At 41.9% G+C, this 22610-nt stretch overlaps 1 protein-coding gene across 1 annotated transcript in view; it reads left to right on the top strand.

Annotated features, from left to right (window-relative positions):
* The window catches only part of cdh13 (cadherin 13, H-cadherin (heart)), a 516276-nt gene extending 494046 nt beyond the window's left edge, over positions 1-22230 (top strand). Inside the window, exon 15 of the mRNA XM_074678416.1 lies at positions 20603-22230. Coding sequence (XP_074534517.1) covers positions 20603-20610 — 8 coding nt within the window. The 3' untranslated portion in view covers positions 20611-22230. The remainder of the gene's footprint in view (positions 1-20602) is intronic.
* Positions 22231-22610: the final 380 nt, after the last annotated feature.

The following is a 22610-nucleotide window of genomic DNA, read 5'->3' as shown; positions in this document are numbered from 1 at the left end:
GCAGCCTTATCTAAAGAAATTATTCGATGCCCTCGTGTTGCAGTGAGGACACTTGGTTACCTGCAGCCTCAGTTGAAACCTGCAGGTTCACAGGACACAAAGTACTAAATTAAACTGACAACATGCAGCGAGCAGCAGCATAAGCACTTCCCACTCTGCCGTTGATAGGCCATTAGTCGCGGTTTCACTGAGACACACTAATCATGAGCGTAAGCTGATGCTGCATCAGCATTTGCAGGCGAGCAGCCACCTCTTGAAAAGTTTCGTGGCACCAATCCCCAAAGTATCCCAGCCGGAACAGCCACTTCACTTTTCACGCTCTTCTTCTTTTTAGAGATATTTTGTTATCTGGGGTTGCCATGGAAGCAGCTGCAGAGGCTGAAATAGAAAGCATTATAATTGGATGACATTAAGGGATTCTCCTCTGCAGATGTCCTTTCCCTCTGAACGACAGCAGCCTTCATTAAGCTACAGTAAACAGTGCAAGGATAGACAGAAAGATGGAGAGACAGTGGCCTTCATTAACCAAAAAGCAGCGCAGGCAGACAGACGCTTCAGCTGCTGTGCAGGGCTCACCTGAATAGACCTGTTAAAGGGTTGGGACAGGTGGAACAGTGTGCACATGACCCAGGAGCTGTGTTCCTGTTAAAACTCTTTAAATATGTTATTTTTACAGGTTTAATGTACGATGGATGCAGCTGACTAACTAACTTCATGAGGCAGTCACAGCTGAAACGTAGCAAAATTACTTCAAGGCTCCTTGATGCTAATAAACTGCCTGGCCAAAAAAAGGTTTCACCAAAAAAAAATAGGAACACACACTCTAATATTTTGTTAGACACCCTCTAGCTTTGATTTAGGCACGCATTCACTGCGGCATTGTTTCAGGCAAGCATCTGTCTTTCATCCAGTGTTGCATTAATTTTTCACCAAGATCTTTCATTGATGATGGTTGAGTCTGACCACTGAGCAAAGCCTTCTCCAGCACATCCCAAAGATTCTCAATAAGGTTAAGGTCTGGACTCTGTGGAGGCCAATCCATGTGTGAAAATGATGTCTCATGCTCCCTGAACCACTCTTTAACAATCTGAGCCTGATGAATCCTGATCATTGTCATCTTGGAATATGGCCGTGCCATCAGGGAAGAAAAAGTCCATTGATGGAATAACCTGGTCATTCAGTATCTTCAGGTAGTCAGCTGACCTCATTCTTTGAGCACAGACTGTTGCTGAACCTAGACCTGACCAACTGCAGCAACCCCAGATCATACACTGAAAAAAAAAAACATTAAAGTGTTTTTGTCTTTTTTTTTACAGTAGAAAATTACTTTTAGACTTAGGATAACCCAAATTCACCTGACCAGTCCAGAGAAATGTTGTGTTTCAAGTTATTTAAAGACTTAAATGAGGTCTGACTCTGAATTGCTTGAAACAAGTAAAAAAAAAATCTGCCAATGGAGCAAAAAGAAAATTTACTTGTATTGAGACGTTGTTCTAGCTTCAAGAATTTTTTTTTTTGTAAATTTCTCTTGTTCCATTGGCAGATATTTTTAACTTGCTTCAAGCAATTCAGACCTCATTCTAGTCCTGAAACTTGAAACTAGACATTTTTTACTGGACTAGCCAGGTGAATTTGGCTTGTTCTACGTCTGAAAAGACATTTTCTACTGAAAATAAGACAAAAACACATAATTAAATAAAAGTTTTTTTGCAGTGTAGCACTGTCCCTACAGGCTTGGACAGTAGGCACTAGGCATGATGGGAGATCACTTCATCTGCCTCTCTTCTTACCCTGATGGCCCATCACTCTGGAACAGGGTCAATCTGGACTCATCAGACCACATGACCTTCTTCCATTGGTCCAGAGTCCAATCTTTATGCTCCTTAGCAAACTGAAGCCTTTTTTTCCCGGTTAGCCTCACTGATTGCTGACTGACAGCGTTCAGACTCTACCATCATCAATGAAAGATCTTTTTTCGGTAGCAACTTTTTTATTGGCCAGGCAGTGTATTTGACACAGAGACCCTCTTTTACTCGAGGTAAAAACACTCAACCTATGAATTTACACACAATACTACGTATGAAAAAAGAAGTTTTCAAATAAAAGAATGCAGAGAATATCTTACAAATTACCGCACTCAAGGTTACTTAAGAGTTTTTCACTGACAGTTGGTATGACAGCAAGCACAACGCCAAGAAATGCTCAATCAATGGGTTATGAGAGGAGTCTGTGAGTTGTGAAGGGACGTCAGCTCAGGAGACAGTGGCAGACCTGCCACACACACACACACACATGGTAAGACAGGGCACAAGAAATACACATCTGTCTGTTCAGAAGATACAGGGAACAGTCAGTGAACATAACATATAGAGGTTGACGAGTACAGAGAAAGAGGAAACAAGGATGCTGTGTGTCCATGTCTGCCTCCGCTGGGAGTCTTAGACACAAATGCAGAGATCCCACCATATCTGATGCAGTACACCTCAACACACACGCTCACACACATGCACACAGCACCCAGAGAGATGACTCCTGCTCGAGCTCATCACAGAGACCTGTGCTGGGGGACAGATAGCGGGGACTGATCGCTGAGTGTATAGTCAGATAGTCTGACAGAGAGGCAGCGAGGATCCTGTTTCAATTCCCTTATCTGCGAGCTGAACTCTGACCCTGCAGGAGAGAGATGAGGGGGAGAAAAATGGAAAGAGCTGAAGGGGCGGGATGGAAAAGGAGACAGGAATAAAGGTGTGCAGATTAAACTCTTCTGTTTCTACCCACCGGGCTGCAGGCGTTTGCACAGCCACACAGCAGTAAAATCTTCATTTCTTCTGCTCCTTGCATCTGCATCTCTCTCATTCTCCCCATCTTTAGCTCAGCTCCCCCATTAGTGCGTTTGCACTTAAAGATTTTACACACATAATTAAATTTCATAAATGCTCTTTTCCTTGACTAAGAGCTTATGTAATTATGTTTATATCAGGCCTCATTTACGCTCTGCAGTTTGTGAGTTTCATATCTGGCCCGAATCCAGATGAGATCAGTTTCCCTGGGCGACATGACAGTCACAGCGGACCCTCCCTCTGTTTGGAAAAATAAGGTACTGATGCATTCTGGGAAGTGAGATAACCAACAAAAATGCCAGAAGAGTTTTTCTATTTAAAGTGCCACAGTAACCATTCAGAAAGTTCAATTTTAGATCTCATTGGCTGACAACTTTACAGCCTCTGGGAGCAAGGCCAGCTTTTTGTCACTCTTATGTGCTCAGAGATTTTTGGGATAAGCAATGAAGCATTTCTTGGCCAGGAATTCCTCAGCACAAGGGTCATTGCTAATAATCCAGTAAGCACTTTGAGATTATTTTTAAACTGACAGAAGACATTTACGACTTACATTGTTCACTTCCATGCAGATGTCTCTTTAGAGGGGTTTTAAAATGCGGGCCAGCAGATGGATGTTGGCGGATTTGAGGATGAATTCCTGCTGATATGTTCTGCTGATTTTGCAAAGCCTGGTGAATCCTACTGAACAAAACATAACTTTACTTGATGATACTTGGCTACAGGCTTGCATTCTTCACTGCCTCTAGTGATCACAATAAACACATTAACTTGATATGTGTTGCTTGAAGGTGCTTTAACTGTCCAAGTTCCTTGTTCCTTGTAACCTCAGTGAGACAGCGAACAGTGAACGAGTTCACTGGTACAATGGTGTTAATAACGTTGTCACAAGGGGAGAGGCTGATGCAGAGTGGCTGTGGCTCAGTGGTTCAGTGTTTCTATCAAAGGGTTGGCAGATCGAGCTCGGCTCCATCTGTCCACATGCCAAAGTGTTCCCAGGCAAGACATTTAACCCCTAAATTGCTCCCGGGGGTAGAGCCAGCAGTGAGGGAATGATAAGAATGAAATGAGTTAATGCTGATGGGCACCGGGCGCAGCAGCCTCTGCCATCAGTGTGGGAATGTGATGTGAATGAGTGAATGTGTGGTGCAAAACACTTTAAATGGTCAGGAGGAAGATAGTGCTTCATAAGTGCATTTTATTTTCCATAAAGCACTCAGACAACCTGTGGTAGCACTGGGCTTACTGACACACAGTTCCTCTGGGGAAGGTAAAGATTGTCTGCACATATTATGAACAACTACATCTTTCAGCATCTGGATGAGCAGCACCACATCGTTTCACATGTGTTCTCTCAGTACTTTTTTCAACAAATGAGACAGTACAGATTCACAGTGAGAGGAATTTTGAGGAAAATTCAAAGAAAGTCATAAGTCACAATTGTAATTCTACTCTCTCCATTGAGCTGTCCCTCTTTTCAGGGCTTTGCAGTCAACACCTTAAAGAGGTATCTCTATCACGCCCCCTGAAGGCCTGTTGAAGAGGAAAGCTAAGAGCAGACCTTGGTGTTTAAGTCCTGTCTCTCAAATGTGTCATAAACCAGTAAGGAGATCCTTATGAGATGACTTCTTTGTTTCAGGAAGTCTCGTAAAGATTTGTGCTATTATTTTTATTCATTTATTCTTAGAACAAACCACTTTAAAGAAACAGTGCAGAAAAGCGAAGAGGAGGTGGAAAAAGGACAAACTCAGTGCATCCCTGGCTTTGCTTAAACAGATTATGTCCTGCTATCAGCTCAAAGTTAGAGAAGCAAGAAACAACTATTTCTCAGCTTTTATTACTAATCATGGTCACAACCCCAGAACCCTCTTTAACATTGTTAAATCAATCACTTGCCCACCTCCCAGCCAACCAGCTGATTCCTCCCCGAAAAATGTGGACAATTTTTACCCTGTTTTATCAATTAAATCGATGTGATTCATTAACAGTTCAACTCCTCAACTAGTGATTCTGAGGTGTATTAGATTTAGACTCTTCACTTACTCACTTCGAGGAAATTTCCCTGTCCACCCTAAAAATGACCATGTTACACCAGTCCTTGCTGCCCTCCACTGGCTACCTGTGAGTTTCAGAATTAATTAGGAAGATTTTACTGCTTGTTTTTAAAGCCCTCAACACCCAGGCTCCTGCTTATATCTGTGACCTTGCTCCCCATGAGCCAGGTCGTAGCCTGAGATCCTCTGGCAGAGCCCTATTATTGATACCAAAATCTAGACTGGGGACAAAAAGGGACAGAGCCTTTGCTCTTCGAGCCCCCAAGCTCTGGAACTCCCTGCGGGAGGGTCTCAAGCAGGCAAACTCAGTATCGTCTTTTAAATCTTTGGACTTGTATTCAAGTCCTCTTTTTTCTAAAAAAAAAAAAAAAAAGTTTTCATTAGTTATACGAGGTTAAAAATGAGGTTTTACGTCATGTTTAACAATGATTGACAGCTGCTGTTCTTGTGTATTTTTTTCGGCGATCGTAAAATATGTTGGGAGGTAGAGTCAAGAAGTGATAAGACTCTTGAAAACGAAATATATATGTTTTTTTTTTTTTGCATCCTGCTCCATTCAGATTCTCCCAGAATCCCTCATAGTCTCTACTGCACAGACTCTGGCTGCACAACTGCTTCATTGGCTGCACCTGTGACGAGGGTATTTTGGCTTCAAAACTGCACAATGGTAAATGGCAGAGCCACAATGTCAACTTTATATACAGTCTATGGTTTTGACCAATCAGAAGTTGTTCTTTGTCGTAGCAACACAGAACACTTCTCTGCAGTGGCTTTGTAAGGGTCCTGGCGCACAGCAGTCATGTGACGTGATGCTATTGAAAGAAAGGTTTGCTTTGCATGTAGAGAGAGTCATAAATGCTGTGGTATCAAAGCTTCTTTGATTTAAAGAGCAAACCTCTGAGATGTGAAATCAGATCTTATTGTGCATTCTGCTTTTTTTGTGGAGAGCAGAAACAACTCAGCTGCTGTGATCTGTCTGTAGTCTTCAGTTATGCAATAAAAGAGAGAGTACACGTTGGATTGGGGATTAAGGTTATTTCATCTGCCATCACTGCTGCTGTTGCTGCTAGTTCTTATGTTTGCATTGCGAGTTAAGTGTTTTGGGTGTGTTTCGCAGTAAGCTTTAAACAATAATAAAGGTCTGAAAGTGCTGTCTTGACAGGCACTTAAGTGTTTTATTGAAGATGAAAAAAATCAGCCTCTCTTAAAAACAGATGTGTCTTAATCCTGCAGACGTATTCTCCTGACAAAACCCAAACAGAGACAAATGAGTCTCCATAAAACGACACTTTAATCAGGAGAAAGATTGATAAAAGAATGATCTGGGTTGAAGAGGAAGATAATCTCTTGTTTTTATCCTGAGGAAGCAACAAGAATTTAGATTATGTTTGGTGCGTGAACCTGACCTCTCTGGAGCTGCACTGATGATGTCATCAGTCTGAGTTTGATCCTGCATTCACCCTGATCCTTAAATCTCTGCAACTTCTCCACAGGCGAAAAAAGAAATGTTTGTTTGTAGCACCCAGCTTAGCAACGCTGAAAAACCTTGACCAGGGTCCTCACTATCTTTCTGTTGTAGCTCCCAGCCATGTAACACTCCGCATGGGTTGTTTTCAGACCTTCAATAATGTATGTTACCCTGCAAGACAAAGAGTGCACTGTGTGTGTGTGTGTGTGTGTGTGTGTGTGTGTGTGTGTGTGTGTGTGTGTGTGTGTGTGTGTGTGTGTGTGTGTGTGTGTGTGTGTGTGTGTGTGTGTGTGTGTGTGTGTGTGTGTGTGTGTGTATGTGTGTGTAGTTCCAGCATATACTGTGTCTTCTAATGCTTATGAGACCTTTGTGGCTGTTTCAGGATTGGCAGCTAAATCCCAGAGCTTTGCAGGAGCCTGCTTTCACTTTCCTCTGTTATAAACCTTTCTTTTGTGATCTCTGTGTTATAGACCCTCACACCCATCCTCTACACACACACACACACACACACACACACACAGATTACTGCAAAGTGGGGAACAATTACGGTATTATTCCACAGTGTGGCAGAGGGAAATGTCTGCAGATATTTTAAGAAAAGCAGGCACAGGCAGTCAGATCCACGGTGTACAACGTCCATGTGAGAGCACCCATTGTTCACCTGAGATAAGACCTTCTAATTGGGCAAACGGAGCGTAGTCAGAACGTTCCCTTACATGCTGCAGATGCACACAAAATAGACAGCCACTCACAAGAATGGATCCTAATTTTAGAAGTAATTACAGAAAGGAAGGCTTTGCAAACTGCCTGCATGGTGTAAACCAGCCCAGATGACCACACTGCCCCCTATCTGTGCACATATGCACTTATGTGGTCATACCCTATCTCTGTGCAGCAGCCTCACTGTTGCACCAAATGACATCCTCACAGCTTATAATGTGTGGCTCGAGGCAAAAGTCAGCCAGGTCGCACAGTATGTAAATAATGCATATTTTACTCAAATAGGTGCCTCGGACATCGCTGGACCTTTGAGATTAATGTGTTTTTGGCTGGTAAATTCAGCACACGAGGGATGGGAAATAAGCAGTAATCTCTGAGGGAAGCAGAGGCTGTACTCTTAACCATTTATCTTCTTTCTCCTTCGTACACACACACACACATATATATACACACACAAACATGCACACATATGTGAACGCCGGTCTTATCCTTCCACCCTGTGCCAATTCCCCCTGCATGTGCTCAATTTAGGAGGTCTGCAGGCTCAACCTGCATGCTAAAATCTTCTCCATGCAGGATTACAGGCTTTAATTTGCCTGTAGCTGTAATGCACTGCAGAGAACCTCTTCCCTCTGTGTTTCTCTGTAATTTCAACAAGACTAATAATGTAATTCAAAGGAGGGAGAGGGATGGAGAGGGCGGAGTACAAACAAAGCATTCACCATTAAACACAACAAACAACTCCCAGCCCAGATGTCACTAATTTACCTCCATCCTCCAGGGGTTTCAGTCCACACGATGCCTCCCCTCTGATCCCTCGCTTTGCTCTGACAGCCACTTTTCCTCTTCCTTCTCCGGCTCTACACTAATCCCTCCCAGCTATACCGACAGGATGTTTAAGGGCTTATTTACTCTTGTAAAAATATGGCTTTTTCTCAGCTTCCTTTGAAGAGACCTCGCACCACAGGGATGCGTACAGTACAAGGCTTGTTTCTGCCTCTAGATCAGGCAGTGAAGAGTTTTTGATCTTTGAACTGAGATGTGAACATCAGAGTATTCAAAGGAGCTGTCGCCTCATCATCCGAAGGCTGTTATGAGCTGAGTTGTCTCTGCAAAGGACCGAACACTCTGAGCTGAGTTTCATTAATCACATGATGGCACATTATTGTCTCTGATGTGATCCATTTAAACATCTCCATTTCCTCGTATTAAAACATAAACTTTAGTTTCTGACAAACTCTAAATGTTGCCACTTTTCTCTGAGGACATATGATTTGTTGATCATTAGCAAGTGAAGCTTAAAGACATCATAAATTGTGCATGAATAAGAAGTTGTTAAACCAGACTGTACTCGTGTTTGACTCATGTATTATAAATGATTTGCTGGTACATCTGTTGAACAGTTTAAAGGGGATATAGAAGGATTTTTCAGGCTCAAATGGGAAGATAACAGAAAAAAAATACTGAAGTTTTTAAGATGCTGAGGTTACATTCAGGCATTTATAAACATGTCCAACAAATGCGAACATGCTGGGATGGCTTAAATGACCTCTATCTACAGGAAGAAAATCCAGAAAGCTTGAAAAACCAAACTAAAGTAGATTACAAATACAATGACAGACTACAAATAAGACAGGGTGCAGGAAACAACTAATACATGGTTTGACATGTGACACTGCAGGGTCTGAAAGTCAATTAACTCAGTGACTTGTCTTTTACAAAAGTTTTTTCGAGTGAGAACTCCTACAAGTCTGGATCAGTGGCGCTTTGATGGCATTAAGGATGTATTTGCGTCATGTTCTCTAGCAGCAGGACAGTCCTCCACTTTTAGCTTATTGAGTTTGTTGCATTTTATTTGTTTATTTTGGACTTTGTTGTGTCTTGAATGTGTTTTCCTGAATTTTCAATGTCTCTTGCATTTGTGGCTTGTTTTTTTTTGGCAGATAACTTTTAGGCTATCACAGTTCATCGGCAGGTCAGCGTGCAGCACTTTTAATCTCCCTTTAAGAGTCATAAACTTTGAAAAAAAAATGTTAACATTGAAAGTTGTACACTGCATAAAAAATCAAAATTAAGCAGCAGTATTCTGTCTTTTGATTTGTAAAACTTCTCATCAGCCAGAGTCGCCTGACAAGACTGGGTCAGCTTTTCTGTTCAAGATACACTCACCAGTCACTTTGTTCGACTGCTCGTTAATGCAAATACATCCAACCATCCTGATGCTCACTTTGAACTGCAGCAGATCGTCTATGACTAAATGCATTGAGTTGCCGCCGTGTTATTGGCTGATTAGATATTTAAGTTAACAGGCAATTAAACAGGTGTTCTTCATAACATGGATGGTGAGTTTGTCTCCAGTGATGGTTCATGAGTGGCTTGCCTGGGTATCACCAGTGTGTGCACTACTCTAAAGTGTATCAGTCAACAGACTGTAAACAGTAGAAAGCTGTGTGCAGGTTGGGCTCATGAGTATGGTTGCCAACTGTCCTGTATTATCCAGGACATCCCGGGCTAAATTGGTTTGTCATGTACATGGCCTGTGTTGTCCTGAATATTGACTATTATCTCTTGTAAATTCAGCAGACTGCACTCAGCAGATCCCAGATCAGATACACAGCAGTGGCAGGTCGCCCCTCAGAAACAAAAAATTGTCCCCCACACTTTTTACAGAGGGGTCCATTGTCGAAAGCGTATTGGTCAAGTTATACTAATGGAATGGCGATACAGCCAATCACTGTCAGCCATTTGACAAACCCATGGTTCAGAGGAGGCAGACAGAGAGTTAACAGCAGATCACTGTAAAGTGGCGCCTGAGACGGCCGTGACAGGAAGATGAGCATATACATAAGACACAGATTTTAATTTAACGAGTGATGATAGGTTATATTTTTGTAACTTTGTCCTGTTGTTTTACATGTCAGCTTACATTTTTAATTCAACATTTAATGAAAATCTACTCTTCCAGGCATTATAACAGTGGTAGCTTGCCAAAAACATTTCAAATAATTTCTTCCACTTTCAGTTCACACTTCATCTTTTCCCATTAAGCTTTTATTTTGAGTTGGAAAAGATTTGAGACATGACAATAACATTGTCTTGAGTAAATGATGACCAATGGAATTACAAAAGCTTTACATAACACCCCCCCCCCCCCCCCCCCCCCCCCCCCCCCCCCCCGCACCTGCGGGGGAAAGCCTGAGGCAGGGAGAGCCCTCCTCCCTGCCTTTCCAAGTGCCGACGTGGAGGAGCTTGAGTGAGGGAGAGCGGTCAGCAAGAACCCCTGGAACAGAGCAAGCATTAATAACAACATTGACATTGGTGAGTCAGAACACAAAAGGAGGAGCTGGGTTATGAGCATCGTTCAGATGAGCAGCCAGACACTCAGGTAGACTTGGGCAGTTTAAATAAGGTGCCAAATAGATCAGCTGATCTGGCTGGGATGGGGGACCGATCAGCTGACGAGAGACTGCCGGATAAGGCCGCCTCCATAAGCACATGAGCGAGAGCTCGGCCAAGCAGATTGACTCCGTGCCTGTCTGAACTAACACTTTGCTCCATTATGCGCTGAATTTACACATCATGCTCACAACACCATGACACTGTGCACCTGTCCCGTATTTAGTAGCAAGAAAGTTGGCGACCCTACTCATGAGAGTTGAACTGTTAAAGTGTCACGTTGCAGTTAGTGCATTGTTTAGAAATACCACATTTAGAAAGTGCAAAACGTATCACAGCTGAAATCCCCCTGCACAGCATATTTGGGCCTTAAGAACAAACTCTCTGAGTGTCAAATTTAACAGATTTTGAGTGAACATTGTCACCATTGAATGAAATCCAAGCTTTAGTCAATGGGGTCAAAGGGTCCATATTAAAATGAATTGCTATCGCTACTAAGAAAGCTAGTTGGAGCAAATATCTCTAAGTTACACCAACAGATAATTATTTACATTTTCGTATAGTTTTGCCCACACACCTGACTCAAGATAAAGTCCAAGTGGGCACTGATTGTTGTAACAGATCAGCTATGAATGAGTTCCAGAGCAGTGTTGAATGACTTCCCTCAAGGTTGTGAATAAACTCTAGAAACGTAACTCCTTCGCTCAACTCCAGATTTTTTCACGCCCAAGCTTTGCCGTATGTATTCATTGGTGTTAAAGCCAAGCCTTATGTATAACCCAGTAGAAACAAAAGTCTCCTCCGTTTATTGTTACCAGATTATTCCTTAACTGTCTTTCCACCTCCAAGTTCTCGTCAGTTCCAGTGATTTTCTACAGTGAACTTATTCATCATTGCACTCTGGGTTGGTAAGGCTTATTACCTTCCATTACAATCTGTATTTCTCTGGCAGATTCCTGTCTTCTTCTATAATGTTTCGTATTCATGCTGCAATGCTGCTCTATTTGCATAACAGCCGTGACACCTGAGCTAATCAGCTGACTGCCTCCTCTCCTCACAGCAATTAGAAAGGCTGGAAAACGGTTACTGTTCCATTCAGTGTCCTGTTTGATTCCTACTCGCCCCTCGCAGCTCGTTAAATTTACATTTTACGCATTAGGCTGCTGCTTTTACCCGCAGAGACTGACAATAAATGGGGATGGTAAGATCAGTCAATATCAATGAATCGCTCTGATACTCGACTAAGTCATTCCTGCACACCACTGGAGAAGGCTCCACTCAAAATGCTCCTAACAAGGTGTTGTGAAATGGAAGGTGCTTCGCTATTTGGAAGCAGTTTTTCCCAGTGTTTGTCAGTGAGGATTGGGTGTATTTATGTACACAAAGACCCGTGGTGTGAAAATTGTCTGTATGCAACCTTCTCCAGGCAGAGGATAAAATAGAGAACGCACAGCTGGGTAGAAAAATGTAACAGAGTTTTATTTGAATCAACAACTGCTGCAACAATCCCACAGCTAGAAGAAATGTAATGTAACAGGAGTCATTACAAAATGCTCCCTGAGTGAGTCTGCAGAGAGCACAGCGTCGTTTTGAAGCTAATTCTACGAGCTGTAGCTTAACATGACTCTTTCATAACCCAACCCAACTCTGGCTTAGTGATCACATACTGTTCATCCTTCTCTTTCTCCTTTCCTCATCTTCCCTCAGACATAATTCGCTCTTTCATCTGTGCCTGACCCCTGAGTTCACAGCCTGTTTCTACACCAGAGCTGAGGTGAATTGATTTAAAAATGTATTTTCATGTCAGGGCCTTGACTTTCTAGCCAGAGGGGGAGAGTTTCCTCTTTTATATCCAGTTATTCTTGTGAGGTGAAACAGGACTGCTGAGTCTCATTTGCAAAAATACAATACCCAGTGTTTTTGAGTGTTTCTCTGTGACTTTTATTTCCTTTTGGGGGAAACTTTTAGTCCTGAATGTTATATAAGGGAGGCACTGTGAGGAAAAACAATACAGGAGGAAAAATCAATCTGCCCCAACCCAACCCTTCCATACCCTCCATCCTATTAGATATTCACCTCCATTCAGGCACGTTTCGATCGCTCCAGAATTTTCTAAAGTATACGGACCAATTCATTTGAGTGTCTAAGAAAATTATAGTTCACATTCTTCAGGACTGCTCCCTAATCTCATTCAAGGGAAAAAGAGATGTGGAAAGGGAGAGCTGGGGCTGGATCAAGACAGAAAAAAGACAGAAAGACATATTGGCATGTCAACTGTCGAAACGCAGACTGAGTTTGTCCGACTGATACTGACTGCCAACTTATTAAACAAAGCACACAGGAGCTGAGATCACAACAGGGAGAGCAGCAGTGCAGCCCACTCATGCGCTCACAATACAAATGCAGGAAGCATAATGCAACAGTAAACCTTTTACAAACACAACCAGCTATGACAAATTGCCACCTCCAAATTGGTTGTTTTACACCACATTTTGCTGCATGCATTTTGCTAGATTAGCAATAAAAGGCAGGGCTTAGAGGTAAGCCTGTTAAGCAAGGCAGAATGCTCAGGGTACACCTGATCTGTTCTTCACACTAACCACTGCATCTGTGTGCTGAGTTCTACTTTCAGCACATTTAAACACTGTCACAGTCATCAGGAGCACAGCCTGCAGCTCCAACGCAGAAGTTGTTTGCTACAGAATGAGCAGTGAGCTGCAGGAGAGACACCACAGAAACTTCACCTCCTTTTCAAAGCTACTGAATGTGAAGAGGTTTAAAACATGCATAACCCAAGGGTGAGAGACTCAACAACAAGGGGAGACACACTTCTAACGATGGCCAAACAGGGTGGGTCAGCATGCATTCATCACCTATAGTCTTACTCACAGTGGCTGTGATAACCAAATTAAACAGATTATAAACTAATTGATCTCATTGATCGATTTGCAGAATTAAGGCTTATTCCAGGGTATGGAGCCATTATTCTAGCAGAATTATTTGTGTTTGTGTAAATGCATCCACAAATATGTGAATCGATCCACACATGTGTAAACAGATTTGCAAATCCGTAATATATACACAAATGTGTACCCAAACCCACAAATGTGTGCGCCAATCCACAAATTTATAAACCGATTTTCAAACAAGCATAGTGTTGGAAAAGAGATGAGGTGTACAACATACATCTAAGTGTCAATTCTACTGTTTTCCCACACTTCAATACCCGTTAGAAGGAACAGGGTACAATGCAACTGAAAACTCTGCTACACTTCCCACACTGCCTTGCAGGGTACCTTTTAACTGTGCGCTCAGTCATTTTCCCACCCTGCTTTCCTGACAGGGTACTCTTCACTGTAGATTCAGCCATTTTTCCCACGCTGCTGCCTTTCACACCATGAAGGGTACTTTACAGATATAGTTTGTCCCTCAAAATACTGTCTTAGTTCTGAATTCCCAAAATACTTAGATTACCTTTTTGTTGAACTGTGGTGCTATCTATCTGACCAAACTACCTTAAAATTATTAATCTGACTCCATCATCTTCTCACTTCTTCCCCCGTGGAGTGTTGATGGGGAAGGATAAGGAGGCGTCCAGGTTCTCAATTGAACTCTAATTTATTAACAAAACGTCAAAATATAGTTTCACAGAGAGCTCTGGGTTCAGATTTACATAGCCCTCACTACCAACTCTAGTGCAGGGATCAGTTCGAAAATCTGAGCCCCCTCTCCTATCCCTTCAACGCTTATTAAGCTAAAAAAAAAATAGTGCTAAAAAATGTAGGTTGAGTCATCTTCTGGTGTTGCCTCCCCTCTCATTGGCTGCCAGCCGTTCTTGGTCTTCTGCAATCCGAGAGCCCCATTCCTGAGCGAGATGGTTTTTCCTTATCTGTAGGAGGAACTGTCAGGGACACACCTCTCTCTTCCTCCTTCAAATGTTAAACTCCTTCCCTCTGACTCTAAAAAGGTCATTATTAATTTGTTCTAGGGGCTACACTTTAGTCAATAATCATTGACTAGGTAACTTTAGTTAATACCTATTGGAGGCAGTAATCACTTCTTATTTCAAGTTTCTCTTCAAGTGTTCTTTCATGCTATAACAATTAAAGGTGCAGGATATTGTTAGTAAAGAGTGCACATATGAGCTATTTAATCTAATACTAGTCTTAAATGTCTGAAAAGTCTCAGTGTTTTTTTCTGCAAGACCAGAAAATATGCTCAAATCATTGGTTACACTGAGGTGGGCCTCCAAATTGGCTGTCTGTGTACACATGATTTTTGAGATTGTCCTACCGTGGAGTGATCTGCAAATGTGTTGAAAAAATCCATCTGTAAGCACTGAGTTAGTTTGCCCTGAGCTCAGGTTTGCAGGCGCAGGCTGCCAGGTATGGAGCTATTGTTTTAGCACCTTGTCTCAGCCACTGTGCATTTCACACCCTCTTTGTTTTTGTTTTTTTTTGCATTGTTTTGCAGAGATAGACATTATTATAACTTTTTTTCCCACAAAGATAGGCAATAATGAACCAAAATCAAAAACTCCAACTTTTACTTTCACCAGGCAATGAACTGTCCATCCTCTTCAATGCACCACACAGGCGGGACTGCAAGGTGCCACAGTAGTCCAAAAGAACCAAAGAGGGTGTGGAAAGCATAGCAGTTGAGGCATGGTGCTACAATAATAGCTCCATACCTGGCAGCCTGCGGCAGCAAGCCTGTGCTCAGTGCGAACTAACCCGCTGCTTAGATGGTTTTTTCCAACCATTTGCAGATCACTCCTCGGCAGGACTGTAGCAAACATCATATGTAAGCAGATAGCCAATTAGGAGGCCTGCCTCAGTTCATAGCTGATGATTTGTGTGTATTTGCAGATCTTGTAAAATAAAACACTTTGACTTTTCAGCCATTTAAGGCTATATAATTGAAAAGCAGTCTACATATTTGTGGGTTTGCGCACACATTTGTAAATATTTTACTCATTCACCAATCTATTTTCATGTTTGTGAATTAGTTAATGCATTTGTGGATTGACTCACATTTGTTCATCAGTTCACATATTTGTGGATGCATTAACACACACACAAATAATTTTGCTGTAATTATAGCTCCATACAAGGCGACACTTAAAAACAAACCTGAGATCAACTGAAAAGCACATCACCATTATCAGTTTTTTGTCTCTTTTGAAAAGTGAGTCAAGTTCTTTGGCTGAAGTTGAGTCTTTTGATGGATTGACTTGGAAAGCTTGACATGTCCGTGAACACATTAACACATTGGTGAAGCTAAAAGGTTAGCACAGTGAGATTTAAAGAGGTATTGGGGTTGGGGAAGGTTGTGTATGTTAGGTCTTGATAGGGGCTACAGCTACTGAAGTGCAGCCTGGGCAGTTGTTGTGTTGTATTGGTGGGGTCTATGGTATCGCCGGCTGACTGGTCAGTTATGATAGAAACTCACTGACCAGCTGTGACATAAAAGAAGCAAAGGTGGCCTGCCTTGATGAGACATGGACCCAATTGACTCCTGAAGGTGGGTTTTGGTATCTTGAACCAAGACATTAGCAGCACAACCTGTAGGTCCTGGGGTTTGTGAGGTGAGGCCTCCATGGTTCAGACCTGGTTGTTCAGCACATCCTAGACACTGGATTTGATTGAGATTTGGAGAATTTGGAAACCACCTTGATCTTGTTATCATCACTTGATGGTCCATAAACAACCTTCCTGTCTGTGGCTGCACAGACCCTTATGGCTGAAATACACCAGATGTGTCTGCTGTATGTCTCCACTCCATCACACCAACGGATCAGAAAGATTCCCATTTAAGTCAATCTGTCAACTTACACTGGATCCGTTCAAGTCCGTTGGCGTGGCTGGTCCATCGAATTGCAGGTAATATGCAGCCATCCTATTTTTGCTGGACGTGGAGCTGTGAGGCTTAAATTCAGTGTAGGAAAGATCATATTTAGCTTGACTACGATGACAAATGGACATAATGAGGGGCGTCAGACCAGGACTCAATAGGTTTGAGGTTTTGCAGCCCAACATGAATGAAGAGAGACTTAACACAACCCAACAGAGTTGTGCTGCAGACGTATCTGGTGCATCTCTCTGTCAGAACCACCATTCACTTTCCCAGCATCTCAAGTTGCTCTTGTATTGGATTGGACCTCATGGACCAGCCTTTACTGCTCATACACATCAGTGATCCTTGGCCATCCATGACCTCATTGCCACTTCACTGGTTTCTCTGTCTTGGACCACTTTGGTTGGTAGGAAATGACCACAGCAGACCAGGAACACCTCACAAGAGCTGTAGTTTTGGAGGAGTCCCAGCTGAATTGTCTTCTCCTTGTCCAAATCACATGCATCCCTTCTCTTGCCCCTCTTTTCCCATTTTCATGCTTCATACCCATTAGCCCATTCTTCTGTCAGTGCTCACAATGTTAGGGCTGGATGTTTGGTCTATGACGTTATTGTGTAAAAGAGAAATTTGAACTACTGGACAAAATGTCTAAGAAGTGTTAATGACCTCTTCAGAGTGCACATGTGGAGTATGCACTCAGAATAATGGTGTACTCATATCCTTAGTCAAATTTGAATTTAGTAGATGCTCCATGACCTTTCTCTGAGCTCAGTGAAGAGTCTGAAACCTGTGCAACCGTTTAAATATTTTTCAATTTTGTTTGACTGCTTGACTCCCACTTTGTCCTAAAGTGGTGATAAAGAACACTGTAGAGGCCCAAAGTGCCCACCCCATCCAATCCACTCATATCAGATAACAGATAAAAAGAGAGACGGGGAGAGAAAAAGAGGAGACAGAATGAGCAAAGCAGCGTGCAGACGCAAGGAGGGTTTCTGTTGAATGCTCAGCCGTCTCCAAACATGTCAGAAAATCTGGAGCAGCCTTGGATGAAATGGCTGGCAGAGAGGCAATCAATAAACTCTCACATTTCATTCTGCGCCCTGTGTGTGTGTGTGTGTGTGTGTGTGTGTGTGTGTGTGTGTGTGTGTGTGTGTGTGTGTGTGTGTGTGTGTGTGTGTGTGTGTGTGTGTGTGTGTGTGTGTGTGTGTGTGTGTGGATAAAGTGCCTGCCGTGTGTATTTATGTGACTGCGTGTGTGTTTTCTGTATCAAATTTTGAACCGGCTCGTTGTAAGCAATTCTGCCAGACTGACGAGACAAACTGTCACATAACCAGAGAACATGCCCTTCCCTCAGACTCCCTGAAACTCACTCCTCAGCGGGGAAAACACAGATCAGGCCCAGAGATTCACAGAAAACAATGAACATCCCTGTTCTGCTGCTTTGAGGCTCATTAGTTTTTAAGAGGAGTCTACTCTGTGAAGTGAAAGACATTCTCCTCTCAGAATCAAAACAGGCTGCTACAGGTGACTATATCAGTGTTATATGACTGATATTCAGTCACACAATCAAGCAATCGACACAATTAATCAATCAAGAAAAGGTTATTTGTTCAATGCCAAGTCACGCCAAATAGCAGCTTCAGGCCAAGCAGCAACTGTAAAACATGATGCTAATGCATAAGTGGTAAAATCTAATTAGCCCTTAGCTCAGGCTGTATCTCTCTCCTGTTTAGCTTTCTTCTGCTCTTCTGTCTTTTTTCTGTCTTACAGTTAGGATCCAGTGTCCACCATCACTACAAAATAAGTTTAAAAAAAATGTTTTTAGCAGAGAAAACCACAGATCTCTGTGTTTTATCTTTTCGCACAGTGACAGTGTTAACAAAAAAGAAAAAATAATTACATGTGAAAAGTATTACAGCAAACAAAATGAATGAAAGCGCAATTAATGAAATGAAGGGTAGGTTTTCAGTACGATAAAAGAAATAAATCCCTGTAGGAAATGGCAAGATAGGATGGGGTACCTGTTTTTATTTTGTCTGAGTTGGTTTATATTTAAAAAATGAAAATAAAAGACAGGATTATAAAAGGAGGAAGTGGTGGGAGGGAAAAAGGACAATGGAGCAGGCGTGCCGGTATTAAGGGCCTGGAAAAACAAAGAAATGTAACAAGCTGTGCGGTCAAAGTTGCAATAAAATTGAAATAAACAGAGGGTGGTTACTTGAGGTTGTAACACAGAAAAAGCAAGTGGGTTTTTTTTTGTTAATCAATCACATATTTATTAATTTGTTTGTTTGTTTTTTTGTTTTTTATTTGTTTAATTATTTTTTTTGAGGGGGGGGGGGTCTGTGTGGATTAGCTTTCATTTCATTGAGGATTTCTGGCGTTTTTTGTTATGGGCAACGAGGACAAAAACTGTGGGATTGACAATTTCAAAGGACTTAAAAAGGACAAGCGAGTTAATTTCCTTAGATTGGGATTTTTATATTATTACAGGTTGGAAAAGACTGTGTTTGGGGCGTTATTTGGGCAGATATTTACGTTGGATTGGCATTACATGCCCTGTGCACTGAAGAGCAATTTATTTATTTTGATTTAGTGGTAAACTTTTCCGATTTAAATACCATCTCCCAGGAATTCATTGGTTTTATTAGTTGAACATGATTATTTTTGATTAGTAAAATACTCCTTGCTGACAGGCACTGATTTCCTTAATTTTGAGGGATCAGTGATCAGAGATCGGTGATCGGCCCATCCTTACATATGCATATGGAGCTGATCTTATATTCCTCCAGGAAGGTCTGACAGCCAGCCTTTGTTGCTATTTGCTCTGAGACCAAAAACTCAGGACACCTTATTGGTCATTTAAGTTAGAACATAAAGATTTTATTGTTTCAAAGGTATTTTTTAATGATTTTCAATAAAATAAGATTGGAACATTGAAGGTATATGCTGTCAGTTATAGAAAAATAAAAAGTAAAAATCTGTATCTGCCCAAATCGGTATTGGCAGGTCAGGCTTTTTAAAGATCGGTGATCAGTGATCAGCCAGAAAATTGTGATCAGTGCACCCCTAGTTCCTAGTTTTCCTGAAAGTTTCCTCCTTGAGTGTTATTAACGCAGACTTGAGAAAGGTTGTGTTGTTGCATCACTATTTAACTTCAACAGCCAGCGTGGTGTTGTCATAGAGACCTAGATGTACCATAAATCAATCTGGTCCTGGACGACTCTGTCCTAGAAGCAAATAAGTAGCAATTCAAAATAACCTGTAACCAACAATGTTGGCGTTGATAATCTCATTTTAAAGTGTGGATTATGATCAGGCATATATCTAGAGGGACGACTTTTTCAAGATCACTTTCAAACTCCTCACAGCCCCCAAAATGTTTTTCAATCAACACTTTACACATCCCCAAAGCTTCTTGGAAACTGGTTGTGTTTTTGAACAACTTATTGTTTCTTTAATTACTTTCTCAAACTGAAAATACGGTTTATGCGTCAAATCAAACTCTGCCTGTTCTTCCATCACTTTTCATTCATCAGTTTGTCAGCAGTATAGAGTCAGGTGAGAACAGAATGGTGCAGCCACATATTTCTTGACAGTTCCTCAGACAAATGTGTGTCCACTGCAGTCACTGATGTCTGAATGTACTGCCTTTAATTAGCATGTCCAGCCCCTGTGACAGTTCCTTTTTGAGACACCAGATGTGCGTGTTAACGTGTAGCCACTAAAAGAAAACACGAGCAGCACACCTGCTCTGTCAACAGCCAACATTTTTCACAACTGTGCATCTGCTTCTCTCATCCAGCGGACATAATCTGAGACAGCAGTTGTGCTGAATGTTTTTTACAGTCCTGTGGCACAGACTCTGCACACACAGCGGTCATCCTGTTGTCAGATAAAAGTCTCTAATGGAAATCAAAAAATAATTGTGGTACAGTGTGAAACATCTCAGGTAACATGCTGTACATATTCCCATTTCCCTCTGCTTTAAATGATGAATCAGGCTTGTGTGCTTCTCTGGTGGTTCATGTTCAGCCACAGTGGTTGGTATCTCAAGGTTGATGACAGTGCTTTCAGCTGCAGAGGGAACAAAGAGGCAACAACCAGATCTTCTCTCCAACACCCCATCTGAATTTTTTATCCTGCTTTACTACCTTCTGTCTAATTTATTACAACCAATGTGATTCAGGCTTGACCTTGATTTTACAGTTTCTCATCTTTTGTCTCCTTTCTTCCCTCCTTCCCTCCTCTTCCTCCTCCTCTCCCACCAGGCCTGTAGATCCTGCTGAAACCTCTCGTAGTCCTTTTTTGCAACACTGAAAAAGCAACGACTTATCTCCCCCACGCAACCCAGGCTTAGGAGAGAAGAAGACGACGACAAAAGAGATGAAGAAGCTTTCTCACACCGAAAAAATCAAACAAGGAAACACACACACAATCCCCATTGGAATAACTGCTGTATGACACCACTCGGCTCTTTTTTTTTTCTAATTCTTCTCCTCCTGGCACTCTTGTCTCCTTCTCTTCATCTTTCCCTCTTTCATCTGTCCTCCTTAAATCCAGGCCATCTTGTTTATCCACACTGTATTGAACTATGGTCGACTTTTTTCCTCGATCTTTACCGTCCTCTCTTTCTCCACTGCTTTGTATTCCACGTCTTTGTGTTTTCTCTGTGTTATCAGTTTTGGCTCTGCACGCTCACACTGGCAGACAAACATGTGGTGTAAGCACCTCTCATGGCTTCATGCCACATCTGTAGGAGATACTTGAAACAACTTGTATATTGATATTGTGAGACAACAAAAGCTAGAAATCAAATCCATATCGAACCTCACCTTAATCCTCTGATCTCTCCTCTCAGCTCACATGAAACCTCCTTCTTCTCATTTATCTTTCTGTGTCTCCTCCTCCCCTCATAGCTACCTCTATTCTTTTTGTTTCTTTCCCCTTTGCTCCTCCATCCTTCCTCCTCCAGCACATATAAATCCTCCCCCTCCCTCCCTATCTGTCTTTCTCCCGTCTGCCCGTCTCTATCTATCGACCTCTCTCCGTCTCTGGGTGGGCCTGGAACACTGCGAAGGCTGAGCTACTGTCCTGGTCAGGGCACATTGACTTTTCGATGCGCTCCCTTCTTTCCTCGTCACAGACTGTGTTTGATCTTGTTTCCCTCGTTCAGCGGAGAGAACAGAGCCCGTTTCGTTGTCTGCAGTGGTTGTGGTCTTTTAGGACAAGGTGGTAGCCATAAGCCTTCAAAGTCGGAAACTCTCTGGAGTCCTTTCTTCGATTTGCTTCTGTTTTTATTGCATTAGTTGTCATGGAGTGGAAAACAGTATATCTTTATAGTAACGGTGTGAACCTTTAAAAAAAACTGATATAAATATTTTATTTTTTACCATTGTATAAATATACAGTATTGATTAACTTATGTACTTTGATTGCAAGTTTTTGGTCAGCCGCAAAGTGAGTAAATAAAAAAGAGGAACCTTTTTTTTCTGTGAGTTTAGGCACTATTTCTAATGCTATCGATGTGTTGACTTTATTGTAACATCTTTTTATTTTCTATTTTTTGTTTTATATTTCATTTTTAATCTGTGATTGTTTACAGAGTCTTGCTTTGATGACTGCCATGTGTTTACGTTCCGTTTTATCTCTCGTCAGTTCTGCCCCGATACTGTTCTCTTTCTCCATCTGTCATGAAAAGTCACAAAGAAGATGTGTCAGAAGAAATCAAAGAATGTGGTCTTGGTGGGTAGTTTTTGCTTTTTTTCTCTCGCGCTCATAGGAAGAAGGTAGAGTGTGTGTGGGTTTCGTTCAGAAGACCACGCGATTAAAAAAAAAGTTGACATGTTGAATGAGTTTTGTCTGTCTTTTGCACTAATTTAATAAAGCCGTTACTGAAAATTCCCACAGTGCTGTATTTACGTTTTTCGTGCTGATCCGGGGGGAGGAGGAGATGTCAGGTTCAAACATGTAGATGTCATGGAAAGCTCCTTTGAGGATTAGGGGTAATAAATTGGACTAAAAATGATACCGATGCCTCTGTTTGATCTAAAGAAGCGAATAAGGGCTTTTGCCAGAGGACTGATTATGTCCCTGTAGTTATTTTTAATGCTTGTCAGCACAACTACCAGCAAGGGTCAGAGAAGGTGATTAAAGAAAGGGGTATTGGGTTTTTGGGGGACTGTTTACCATCCTTCAGATAATCCCTGTAACAGAGTGTTTATACTGACGTCATGATTTGGGTAGTTACCCAGATGTGTGGCTGCACTGGAGGGACGA

This window comes from Halichoeres trimaculatus, unplaced genomic scaffold, assembly GCF_033239565.1.
Source record: "Halichoeres trimaculatus isolate MK-OKI-2021-1 unplaced genomic scaffold, fHalTri1.1 fHalTri1_scaffold_10, whole genome shotgun sequence".
Taxonomy (NCBI): domain Eukaryota; kingdom Metazoa; phylum Chordata; class Actinopteri; order Labriformes; family Labridae; genus Halichoeres; species Halichoeres trimaculatus.
The sequence above is the reverse complement of the archived record's forward strand: the minus strand, read 5'-3'. Positions and strand labels throughout refer to the sequence as shown.